This window comes from Amaranthus tricolor, chromosome 7, assembly GCF_026212465.1.
Source record: "Amaranthus tricolor cultivar Red isolate AtriRed21 chromosome 7, ASM2621246v1, whole genome shotgun sequence".
In the NCBI taxonomy this organism is placed as follows: Eukaryota; Viridiplantae; Streptophyta; class Magnoliopsida; order Caryophyllales; family Amaranthaceae; genus Amaranthus; species Amaranthus tricolor.
Genome location: NC_080053.1, coordinates 19,481,433 through 19,494,958, shown reverse-complemented (window position 1 = coordinate 19,494,958; position 13,526 = coordinate 19,481,433). Strand labels below are relative to the sequence as shown.

Sequence of the window (13,526 nt, the reverse complement as noted above, 5' to 3'; positions counted from 1 at the left end):
TTGTTTTCTTATTATTTAATATTAATTTGTTTTATTATTATTACAATTAATTTATTTTATATTTTGTATTGTTATTATTTTAATATTAATTATTAAATTAAATTATATTTTTTATTTAATATTAATTTGTATTATTATTATTTTAATATCAATTATTAAAGTAAATTATAATTTTTATTTATTATTGAATATTTTTATTATTAATGTTTGTATGTATAATTTTTTAATAACCTAATGTATGGTTTATTTCATATTTTAAATTTGCAGGACTTTGAAAACTTAAGAGACAATGTAGATTACTCTGGTAGATTTGTTGCGGATAGAGAATTTGATTCCCTAGATTAATTACGTAGTTGGGCCGATGAGATAGCAATAATAATTGGTTTTCAATTTATACGTGCTTCTTATAAACAAAAAGTAGGACGTTCTAGAGTTAGTTTGTATTTAAGATGTCAGCGCTATGGTAATATTAGGGGGTGATTTGCATAACCTAGATAATGTTGCCCGACCTGGTTCTAAAAGTAGAACATGTCGGTGTAAATTTATGATTGTAGCAAGTAGTCGTAAATCAGGAGAAACACCTTGGACGGTGAGGGTGTGTCCTGGGGAAAACGGTAGACATAACCACCGATGACAAAGAGTACTTTCAATCGTTGGTCGATGAAGTCTTAAAAGCTGATCCGGCTGTTGTACGACGCTTGTCTCAGATACTTGAACATGAATTACACCCTGATGGAGCCGATATATACCTGAGTCTTAAGCAAGTCCACCTAGAAAGGGAAGACCAACCACAAACAAAACCCTTCAAAGAAATAAAAGCGCTTTTGAATATAGTAGATCATCTTCTCGTGATCGAGGGTCTAGATCTTCATCCCGCGGGAGATCCAATGATAGATCTAGTGGTCGGGAAAGACAATCCTCAGTTGGAATTAAGTTTAGTTTCAACTTATTCGGTACATGACTTTCCTTGCCGTTATTTAAATTAGTTTGTTACAACTTAATCTTACTAACCTTATTTTCAATAATTGCAGATGACGCAGTAGGTCGTGATTTTTCACTGTTTTCATGGCCCAATCACATCTCGCACATTCTCCCTCCTTACTTGTTTGATTGAAATGATGTTATAGGTGATGGTAACTGTGGTTTTAGAGCTATTGCCGTCACAGAGTTGAGAGGCGAGGAGGCATGGCCTCTTTTAAGACGTGCAATGTGCGTGGAATTGCAAATGAACAGAGACCAATACGTAAGTGTGTATCTATCAGAGGAGGTGTTAGACAATGCTATATTCAGAATTGGTTCACACAGCAATGGACATGCTCCTTATATTCACTGGATGGAAGCACCGATGGCATTGTACTCTGCAGCAACATTTCTTAACATTAGCATTGATTATTATGGTTCTGCTGACGGTAATCCGATGTACAAATGTTTGGTTCTTCCGTTAAGGAAAGCAGTGGGTATGCATAGTGTAAATAAAGTTATACATATATGTTGGATGAATAGCAATCGTTTTATTCAACTATTAATGAATGACGATTCATCTCCTTGCCGCCAGTCCAGCAATCATGGAGGGAAACAGTTGACAATTCTTCCAGACATATCGAAACACATTTTAGTAGCAGGATTTTGCTTTGGAATAGACTATACGGACCACGACCACCACAACGTAATAACACCACTGAAGATGCTGTAAATTTAGATAGTCCATAGTGTAACACATTGTGTACATCATTATTTAGTTTAACTACACATATAGATGGGATTCAATTTGTTGATAGTCCATAGTGATATTATTGTGTACATCATTATTTAGTTTAACTACACATGTAGATGAGATTTAATACGTGGATGAGATTTAATACGTGGATGGAATTCAATATGTATGGAATTGATGTAAACTAATAAAAGCATTGATGTAAATTAGTTTTCAATTACAAAAACCAACAACCTATGAAGGGTTATGCCCCTTAAAAGCTTGTCATACGGCAAATAAATCTCTAACATCAAAAACGTATATATCTAAAGTATGTCTTTCCCGGGGGGTCATTTCCACAACAGGAGGCAGTCTCACCAATGGAGCGACTCGACTCGGCCATTCATTTAGAAACTGTAAAAAAAAAAAAAAGGGTGTGAATAAGATATTAAATAGCATCTAAATAACACAAACACATAATAGAAAACAAATAAATTAAAAAAAAACTAACGTATTCCGCTCTACTTTCAGCTGGACTAAAACCGACACTCGGTCCTTTGCCTAGGCGGACGTATGGGTGGGAGGACACTCTGAACCAATCAACGTAACTAGGATCAGCCTCTGATGGAACAGATGCCCGACGAAGTGCCTGATCACCAAGGCGGCCACAATAGGGGAACCTACTCCATGCCTCCATGTAAATAGTCGTAGAAGAAAATGTCACGGAATAGGTACCGTGTGCCGGTCGTAAATCCTGGGTTGGTCTAATAGGATGGGGGGGAATAGCCTGCACAAAGCCAACCTGTCACAATGTCCTCTCCGGCAAACACACCTCGACGATATCAAAGCAAGTGATACCCCCGATGTAGGTGGTGCGTGGGTGCTCATTTAGCAATGCCCTTGGAGAAGTCATGTACGGAGTCCATTCCACCTGCATACAAGCAAAATTAACATATACAAATAACAAAGTGCGATATGATGTACAATACCTGAGTTTCCGTCATGGAGTCCAGTATACTCCTGCAGTCCCTCAGCCTGTTGATCTCATGACCTGGCCTGGGCGTCGACCACATCTCCGCCCTAGTCTTATTAGGCACATTTTCTTGACGAGGATGAGGGCGACAAGCCGAAAAGTACTCGTAAATCCATGTCTGAAGCAATGTCAGGCAACCAGCAATGATCTTGCAACCAGCCCTAGATGCCATTTCCAGTTGCCGATACATGTAGGCCAGCGTCACCGCACCTCAGGCGATCTCATCCTGATCGACGTTGACGGTTAGTATCGGGTGAGGTTTCATGTCGGTTCTGGTCTTCTCCGCCAGCAGTGTAGAGCCGACAATAGCCATGTAATGGGCTGTCGACTGGGTCTCCATAGCCTGGGACCGATGGCACAACTGCATAATTTCAGCAACGTTGATGCCACCGCTGGTGAATATCCCTTTCCGTCGTAGCTCGGACATAGGCTCCCCAAACAAACCAGCAATAGCGCCCTTCCACTCCCCCTCAGCAGGTTCAGGCGGTAGTGAACCTTCAATACCTATGCCCAATATGCGTTGCACGTCGTGCAACATAATCGTCATCTCCCCCCATGGCATGTGGAAGGTGTTCGTATCCGGCTGCCACCTCTCCACAAAGGTCGATATCAAAGCACAGTCAATGTGTTGGTGCATAATGTAGGGTAGCCGGCCGAGGGGAGTGGCAGGTAAACATCATAAAGCGCAGCAGACATATCCCGCAATTCGATGATCGCCTCCAACGACTTCTTTCTACTACGGCACTCCAGAACCGGAGGCGTACGCGTAGAGCCGTCAAAAATATCTTTGGCTATGTGCCCGCCATATCTAGGTATCAGGCGCGTATCTTTGGGCCCCCCGGGTTGGGGCGATATGATCAACTAGTCTGTTTCAGCGGACTGAGAGCGTCTGTTCTCCCGTGACGGCTCATCATCAACATGACTATGTCCGGCATGCTCAGATGTGTCTGCAGAACTACGGGCGGCACGTGTGAATTTACCGTCGACCCCACAGTCCAATCCACTGGCCGACCAACAGCGGCTTGGTACTCATCATCATCATCATCACTAGAAACCCCCCAACTACTCTATAAGCTAGCCTGGTCATCAAACCGAGTGCGCACTTGGTGCAACATACTCGACCGTTGGGCCTCACTGTGTCTGGCAGCGTCTTTCTGCCTAGCCCTCCTAGAAGAACCCGTTACTCCCCTCTCATGAGGGTCCCCTCTAAGTAGGGTAGGCCTAGAACTATTCCCGCTCAACAAGTGTCTAAAAAAACCTTTCATTTCCCTTAACTACCAGCCATTTACTACAATTTTGATAATTTAATTAACTATTAATAATAAATAAAAATAATCAAACATTACGTTAAGTTAACCACATGAACAAAAGACAATAATTAATTAACATATTAAACTACTCATTATCAACAAATATAATTTAACAACAACAATATTTAACTAATCATTATCAACAAATATAATTTAACTAATCATTATCAACAAATATAATTTAACAAAATAATAATAATAATAATAATAATAATTATTATTATTATTATTGTAATTCATTTTCTAAATCAACAATAATAATAATAATAATAATAATAATAATAATAATAATAATAATAATAATAATAATAATAATAATAATAATAAGAAAAATAACAATAATAATAATCATAACAATAATAACAAAAACAATAATAATAATCATAACACTAATAACAAAAACAATATTTAAAAATAACATTAAAGAAAAATTTACTAACAATAACAATAATGACAACAACATCACCAACAAAAATAATAAAAATAATATTTAAAAGAAAAATAAAAAGTTAATAATAATAATAATAATAATAATAATAATAATAATAATAATAATAATAATAATAATAATAATAATAATAATAATAATAATATTTTAAAAAATAAATAAATAAATTTTTTAAAAAGAAAAATAAAAATTTGATAATATTAATAAGAATAATAATAAATATAATAATAATAACAATCACAATAATAATAATAATAATAATAATAATAATAATAATAATAATAATAATAATAATAATAATAATAATAATAATAATAATCACAATGAAAAATAAAATAATAATAATAATAATAATAATAATAATAATAATAATAATAATAATAATAACAATATCAATATTTAAAAGAAAATGAAAAACAATAATAATAATACATCAACAATAATAACAATTAATAATAATAATAATAATAATATTAATAATAATAATATTAATAATAATAATAATAATAATAATAATAATAATAATAATAATAATACAAAGAAAAAAATTAATAATAATAATAATAATAAGTATATTATTTCAAAAAATAAAATTTTTTAAAAAAAATGGGTGAGTCGCACGCGATTCGGATTTTTTTATTTAAAATAACACGATTCAAATAAAAATTACCTCAATTATTTGTTTGCGGATTGAATTCCTTAGCTTTTGCTCCAAAAATTTTATGTTGTAATTTTGTTTTTTAAGTGTGATAAAGGTGTTATTTACTGAGGTTAGAGTATATGTAAGAAATTTTAAGTCCAGGGCAAAATCGTAATTTCATTAGGGGGTGGCGATAAAATAAAAAGGATGGCGATGTTTAAGGATTGTGTAATGTAAATAGTTCGTCTGATATCCTATTTTCGAGGATGTAATTAGTAAATCTTGATGAACTTTCACTATGATGATGTAATTAGTAAGTTATGATATGATATATTAAGTGATAATAAACTTCAAAGAAAAGGCAAACGCACCTCTATGAAAATAGTTTCAGATTATATAAATACTTCTTTCCATTTCAACAAAGTAAATTACATTTATAGTTACTTTCATTCCTGATCTGCTTACAAATTCATTTCAAATACACATTCATTCATTTACTACTAAGCAAAAAAATACCCAATAACCTTAAATTCATTCATTTACTAAGCAAAAAATATCCAAAAAACCGTAACTTCAAACTAATTATTACATAACCTAGTTCTTAATGAGAAGAACAAGTATTAAAAGACCAACAATAATCATAATCTTCATCATCTTTTGTTATTGACTGAACTGCTTCCTTTGAATCATCAGTTTTGTTTCAATTTGAGTAGACATTTGTCCTCCATATGCTTCCCTCATAAACCTTTGTCCTTCATATCTGGTCAAATCTTCTTCCTTCACCCAACTAAAGAAAGAGCAAGCTTTATATTTGTAGTAGAGCCTTATTGGGTTCGTACTCAAATCTGAAACCCTAACTTCCAAAATTCGTCCTTGTTGGCCATTGTTACACCTGCATTTAACAACATTGATGCCTTTGATGTACACGTCTGTCGCCTTGATTGGTGGCCTTAAAGAACTTCTTGAGTATGCAAAATTTGAAGACATGATTGAAAGAAAGTTTCCCAAAGAAGAAGAAGATGGATAAAAATGGAGAAAAGGTCACTGTATTTTAAAGAAATAAGACAAGGATAAAAAGAAAATTTTCCAACTTAACATAAAACCAAACGTTTTTTGGTTATTAATTTTACTCATCATGACCTCGTAAAGGTAATCCTCTATACAAAAATCTAGCAATAGCCACAGATGCATTCAAACGAGTCTTATATTCAACTTTAGCTTGCTCAGATTGTTTATAAAAAATAACTTTTATAGATTGCTTTTGCAACATAAGATCTTCATATCTTTTTACACATTGATTATGGATACTATTTGGTACACCAACATGAACATTAAATCTTTTAATGTTATTCCAACCTCTAAAACCTTGACTAGTGAATGAATCTGCTCCATGGTGACTTGACACTAGTAGAAAAAAATCTTATTTGCTGCGTGACATATGTTGCGGTTTTTTGAAGACGCAGCATAAAATAGGATGAAAAAACGAAGAAAAAATATTACATTGTATGTTGCAGTTCTCTGAAAACCGCAGCATATAGTATAATTTTTGTTGTTTTAACAAAATAAAAATTACACTCTATGCAGAGGTTTTCAGTGAACCGTAGCATATAATGTTTTTATTATTTAAAAAAAAAACGCGCCTCTTGTTCATCCCAACATATAATATTGCTTCTTCAATACGAAAGAAGCTATTATTTTATTTGTTCCTTATTCAAAAACCCCCCTAAAACCCAAGAAAAATATACATCTCCGTCACCTGCTTTGTTCTTGTTGCACGAAAATTCTTCTTCTTCAAGTTCTCAATGTTGTGTAATGTTCTTATTTCAGAACGACATTTTTTCTTTTGTTTCAAATTATTCTTCTTGAACCCACTACATTAAGCGTTTGGGATCTTGCTTCAAAACCCACGAAATTAACGATAATTGAAATCAACGATCGTGATTATTTTAATTGTACTTATAAAAAGTTATGACCAAAAGAGTGAACATGTATCAAATTTCAACATAAGCAATTTTTTTTGAAATTAACGATCGTTATCGACACTTACTGAATCATTTTGCTCATCCTTTTAATTTGCCATAATGTTTCGATATTGAATTTTAATTCAGCGAGTGTTTTTAGAGAGATATTAGAGAGATGAAGTTATAAGTCATTAAAGTCAAACTTGAAAATTCATTATATAAGGAGTGACAATATGGCGGCATTTAATAATGGTCTCTATTTATGATAAATATTTGTGTTTATTTGTATATTTTTAAAAATGATTGGTTTGTATTAAGACGTGGTTTTGAATAAGAATAATCTCAATTCATGTTTTATTAAAAGCATCGTCTATTTTCCTTTAACTTCAAAATTAGTGATATATTTCTCTTCTATATAATTATTTCCTTGTGTTTTTATTGAACTTCTTTATTCATTATGAATTCCAAAAATAATAGGAGTGATTATTAGTTATTCTAATTAATAATTAATTAAAATGGAAACTTATTCTTTCCAATCTTGAATAATTTTCTCATTTGATTTTTTAACACTATTCACAAATGACTTTTAATTTGTGAAGTATTTTATTCTTTATATAGATATAGATATCAAAATATAATCAAATAAAATCTTATTTAATTCATATTAATATAAATTTTATTATTTATTAATTTTTTATTATATATAATAGAAATATTTAAAATTAAATTAGTGTATTGAATAAATTGAAAAAGACATATGAAACAACTATTGTGAATTCAAGAAAGTTGGAAACAGTACTGAAGTATTTGGGACATGAACTTGTTCATTTCCGTGAACATTGGGAGGCTTTTTCATGAATGAACAATTTGGTGTTCATATAAAATACAACATTTGGGCCCCAATTAAATGTGTTCATTACTAACGGTGATCTAATATAATACTTGTAGCATTTGAATTTTCACCCGATTTAATTCACTAATTAAATTTTTAATGACCCGTTTGGTAGATAGTAATAAAAGGTAGTAATGAAAATGAAAAAATTAGTATAATTTTAGTTGAAAAATCTCTTGGCTACCTTGATGGTCATGCTTGTCCAACTTCAATCATCTCATTTTTTTCATAAAATTTATTCCAATGCATTACCATTAGGGGAAGTGGTATTAGGTGGTAATGAAAATGTGTACACAAAAAAACTTTTTTGTGATCAAAGTCTCATTACCATGGAAACAATTGTAAACTTTTGCTGAAATTTTACAATATAAACCATTTCCATTACCGCTATTTAGTACCACTAACCAAAGGGGCCGTAAGACTAATATCTTCAATAATGTATAATAAAAAATTAAGAAAAATCCACATGGTAGAATCGAGCTTTCATGAAATACCAGTGGTAGCACTTTTATAAGATTTTTCCACATGATATCATCCAATTTATGCCTTATCTAACTGTCGTGCATTTTCCATTAAATTCTTGTCAATTTTTATTTAATTTACCATTTTGACATTTCTACCCTTATTAAGCGTTCGTTGTTGCCTTTATAATTCGCCCTAAACCATTTTTATGCTCTCAAATTTTTAATTTACCATTTTGATGTTTAATTCATCAACGCTCATAAATGTTTAGGCAAATTATAAAGATAATAACCAACACTTAATACGGGTAAAAACGTCAAAACGGTTAATTAAACGAAAATTGACAAAATTTTAGAAAAAAAACTAAGGTAGTTAGATAAAGTATAAACTGGATGGTACCATGTGGAAAAATCTTATAAAAATATTACCACTGGTATTTCATGAAAGTTCGATGCTAATATGTGAAATTTCCCAAAAAATTATAAAAATTAGATATAAGAGCAACTCTAGTCATGGGTTACATTTTGGATGAAAAAGTGTGAGTGCCACTACCTTTTAATTATGTTTTCACCCCTTTTTTCTCCTTCCTCCTCTGAATCATTCTACTTATTTGTCACCTCCTAACTATTTATGATACAAGAAATACTCCTTCTTATTCAGCATAATTGTCCCATTTAGTTTTTCACACTTGCCAAGGCAACATTTTAATATTTAATATCTCAAATTATTCTTAATTATAAATTATAAAAAGTTGATTATAATAATCCTTGTATTAAGACGAATCAAACAAAATCTCACATGACTATGTTTTAACTTATAGATTAAAAGTAAAATACAAATTAAAAGTGATAAATAAATAGTACCCAAAAATAAATGGGACAATTTGGTTGAATAGAAGGGACTATAACTTTTGATAAATAAAATAATATTTCTTGTATCTTTTATAAAATAATATCAAAAATAAGTTTTGATATTCACCAATATGAATACCTCTAAGTTAAAATAACTTAAAAAAAAACAATTCTACTAATTATTATTTCACACAGATAATAAATATAAAAATTTCAAAATAAATTAGTACTTAATTTATATAAAAAATACAAATACAAATATGAAAATAATAAAAATTCGCTAAATCAAATACTACAATTTAATAAAAATTCTCTAAATTTGTTCAGCTTGCCCTTTTGTGCATCAGCTATTGCTTGATGAGCGGACGCCATTTTCTCCATGACTTTCGTTTTTCTAGCCTCTATGTCAATAAATTCTTGTTCTTTCCTTTATATTTTTTGGCAGCCTTTTGTTCGATTGGTGGGAAGCATAGATAATATCTTCATTAGTAGTAGCACCAGATGAAGTTGTATATGCTCCGGAATCATTTAATTTTGATCTTTTAGATGAATATTCTTGCATATACATATCATTCCATTTAACTTCATCTTTTACTGCTTCCCACCAATATACCAAGGTTGAAAGATTTACCTTTTTCTTGTTCAAAAAATAAATGGGCCTTCTGAATATAATTGATCTCACTCCACCCGCTACAATTCATGTTTCTTGCTCTTTTATAACAACCAACAAAATGATTAACAAATGCTATTGCCAAATGCTATTGCTTTTTGCAAATGAGACTTGCATTAACTAGCAGTTCTAGATTCTCCAATGAGTTCATTAAATTTATTGGCTATTTTACGCCAATAAGAATTGCTAGATTGATCAACACCAATAATTGAATCTTTGGAGGTGTTCAACCAATAACTAACGAGTTTCAAATTTAAAGCTTTCATCCACCTATTTTTTTGTGTGATATTTTCATGTTTGTTGGCTTCACCCTCTTCTAAGTCGAAATCGGGATTTAAATTTATCCTCTCCGAAGCATTTCTTCCTAAACTATTTGAAAAGTTTGTCAGGGTGCGATTTCCATATTCACGATCTAAAATCAATATCGGTGTTGTATTAAATTGAGAGTTTGGACGAGAATATTGTGGCACTTGAATATTTTATGATGTAAATTGAGAATTTTGTGGTAGAATTTTAAAATTTTATAAATTAAAATTATCATAATTTTGATAATTTTCAAAATTTTCATTGTCCCATAAACTAAAAATGTTTTTCTCTCGATTTGGCTCTATTCTATATAAATTTCAAACAAATTTTTTTTGAAAGGTAATTTCAAATGAATGTGTATAAAGAAAGTAAATTTGAGGTTTATTTTGTGATAAAATTTGATATGAAAAATTTGTAATTTATAGAATTTTTTTTTTGTAATTTACAACATTTCAACGAATACTAGAAAGTTTAAATATACTACTCCCTCCGTTCCTTTTTGATTTTCCACATTACTATAACGGGTAGTTTCAAAAGTTCTTTCACTTTAGAATACTTTCAATTTTTAGAAAGTTTTTATCTCACTTTAACCCCTTAAAATCTCCCTTTTCTTTTAATGTACCCATTTTCTTTTATTTATAATTATTTTCTCTCTCATACTTACAAAACAATCATTACTTTACACTACTATTTAATTAAAATAATACCCACTACAACCTCATACTTACAATACAATCATTACTTCCCACTATTATATAATTAAAATAATACCCACTACCACCAAAGATTCTCTTTTTCTTAATCTTTGTGAAATATCCAAATAGGAAGAACAAATAGTAACGGTATTCAAAAGATGTACTTAATTGGGAGACAAGCATAGACATGTGTCATGTAATTATAGGTTGGTAAATAGATTCTTTGACATTTCCATGTAAATGCACAAGATTTGGACTATATAATATCACTTTTCTTTTTCTCTCCTCATTTCACCCTAATTTATCATCCCTTTTCTAGTGGGTCACCTTCAATTTTGAGGTGAAAAAACCCACTTGAAATGCTCTAAATAATATTTACATTAAAACAAATCATACAAAAGCTTACTATTTATATTTTAACTTATAAATTAAAAATTAATAACAAATTAAAAATAATAAAAAAATAATATATTATCATAAAATTTTACAAAGTAATATACAACAGAGAAAGTGCATTTATATATAAAATGTGCTTTGCTTACAGCTTTTTCACACTACATTTTACCGCATGTATTGGCTCCATATCATTATAGTTGCTATTAATAAAAACATTTACCCATATCATTATAATATATGTAATTGCTTTTAATAAAAAATTATAAAAAATTAATTTAAATAATTCTTGTATTAAAACAAATCAAATAAAAATCTAGTATTAAAAGGAGTATTTTACAATGAAGAAAGTATTTTCTAATTAAATACTCTCTCCTATTCTTCATATTAGTCCTATTTACTTTTAATATGAAGTAATATTTTATTTAATTATCACAGTGTAAAATTATTAATATTAAATTTTTATAAATAAATAAAACTAATAAATTAAATGAAAGGGAATAAGTAACTAGCAGTAGTAAATATTGACTATTTAGTTAAGCATAACGATAACTCCACAACTTTGGCAACCAAGATGATAAAGAGTCTTTAACGCATTAGTCAATTCATCAGCATTAATGAGTACTGACTATTTCTGACAAAACAATTAATATTTGAATGAAAAAAAAAAAGAAAAAGGCTAAACAGAAAGTAGAGAGGGGGAAAGAGAATAGAAAATAAGTCTATTTAGAGAGAGGAAAAAGAGATGATAATGGAGACAAAAAAGCAGGAACGCATGTGACGTTTCAGATGGAAAATAATAAAGTTAAAAAGCAGTCCCAGACACCTCAAAGAATCTAACTCTGCTTTCCACCTTCCATCCACTTTTGAACAAGATTTTAAAGATTTAACACTGCTAGCTGAACTCAATCATCCCGACCCGGCCCGAGGTTGCTGAGATCCACAACGGGCCTGGCAAGGTCATGGGGAGTGCTGGTGCTGGTGGCGAAAGCAGGGGCTGAGATTGTAGACAAGTGTTGGTACTCGTTGATAAATTAATTAAAAATAATGTTCACAATATAAATCATTGACTAAAATAGTATTTTTGTATTTATTTAATCAATAATCAATTTAACAGACCAACCATGAAAAATGATCTTCATTAATGTGTTTGAATTTGTTTAATAAACGTTTTGAAATCACTCGATGGGTCAAATGATCTTAAAATTAAATTATCTTAGATTTAGAAGAAAAATTTATATTAGACGTATTCATTTTCAAGTTGATCCGATCTGTTATTATAATTTTTTACCTAATAAACTTAACAAAGATTTAAGTCAAAAATATCTTACCCGTGTATTTACATATAAACTCAACACAAAGACGATCTTTCACAACTATAATTAGAAGTTCCAAAAATACAGAAAAAATGAAAATTTTAACTTGATTTTTAATCGTTTTTATATTTCTATTTAATTCAAAATTTTAAATTGTTAAATATTTTAAATTAGATATAGTAAAATATGTGTTGAATAAGACGGTGATTGTAGCAACTAATAATACCAGAACATACGGGGGAGCCTTTAAGAGCATGCAAGATGATCAACTGCGCAGGCTTTTGTTTCTCCTATATATTAAAAAATTAATAAAAAAATACGTTAAATTTATTAATAAAAAATATATTTACTAAATATATAATTTTTTCAAATTTTTTCAAAAGGGCTCTGCAAACATGTTAAAAGAAAAGAAAAAAGATAGAAAGAGAAGGGTTGTAGAGCTCCCTTCAATCCAAAAAATGGCTAATAAAAAAAGGCAAATAACAGCTCCTGAGATATGCAAAGCCAGAGACCTATCAAAAGAGTAGTCCATAAGTGATAGGACTCAGGGTATCCATATATCAGCAGCAGTATTATGCCCAATATGGCCTTCTTTTGGACTTCAAGGAGCTCTACTCTTCTTATCTTCCTCTACAAACCCTAATTTTTGATTATTTTGACAATTGCTTGAATCGTCTACTCCAACTAACCTCTCTTTATATAGTGGGTTTTGGAGTCAATATCTAACCCTAAAGTATTCTAACCATAGGTTAAAAATATTTTAATATTTGGATTAGAAATGAGTGGTAGGCAATTATCTTGGGTTTGGTGATCAAAGGATATTTTTGGTATTTTAGAGTATCTTTATTTTTTAAAA

At 30.5% G+C, this 13,526-nt stretch overlaps 1 protein-coding gene across 1 annotated transcript; it reads left to right on the top strand.

The window, feature by feature from the left end:
- Positions 1-215: 215 nt before the first annotated feature.
- LOC130818925 (uncharacterized) lies at positions 216-1,875 on the top strand. Its single transcript, XM_057685203.1, has 2 exons — positions 216-953; positions 1,032-1,875. Exon 2 carries the CDS (start codon positions 1,208-1,210, stop codon positions 1,691-1,693), a length of 486 nt encoding a protein of 161 aa, XP_057541186.1. The 5' UTR covers positions 216-953; positions 1,032-1,207; the 3' UTR covers positions 1,694-1,875.
- Positions 1,876-13,526: the final 11,651 nt, after the last annotated feature.

What these genes read in the sequence shown, in the direction of transcription:
- LOC130818925 (XM_057685203.1), top strand. Translation starts at nt 1,208, where the DNA reads ATGTGCGTGGAATTGCAAATGAACAGAGACCAATACGTAAGTGTGTAT.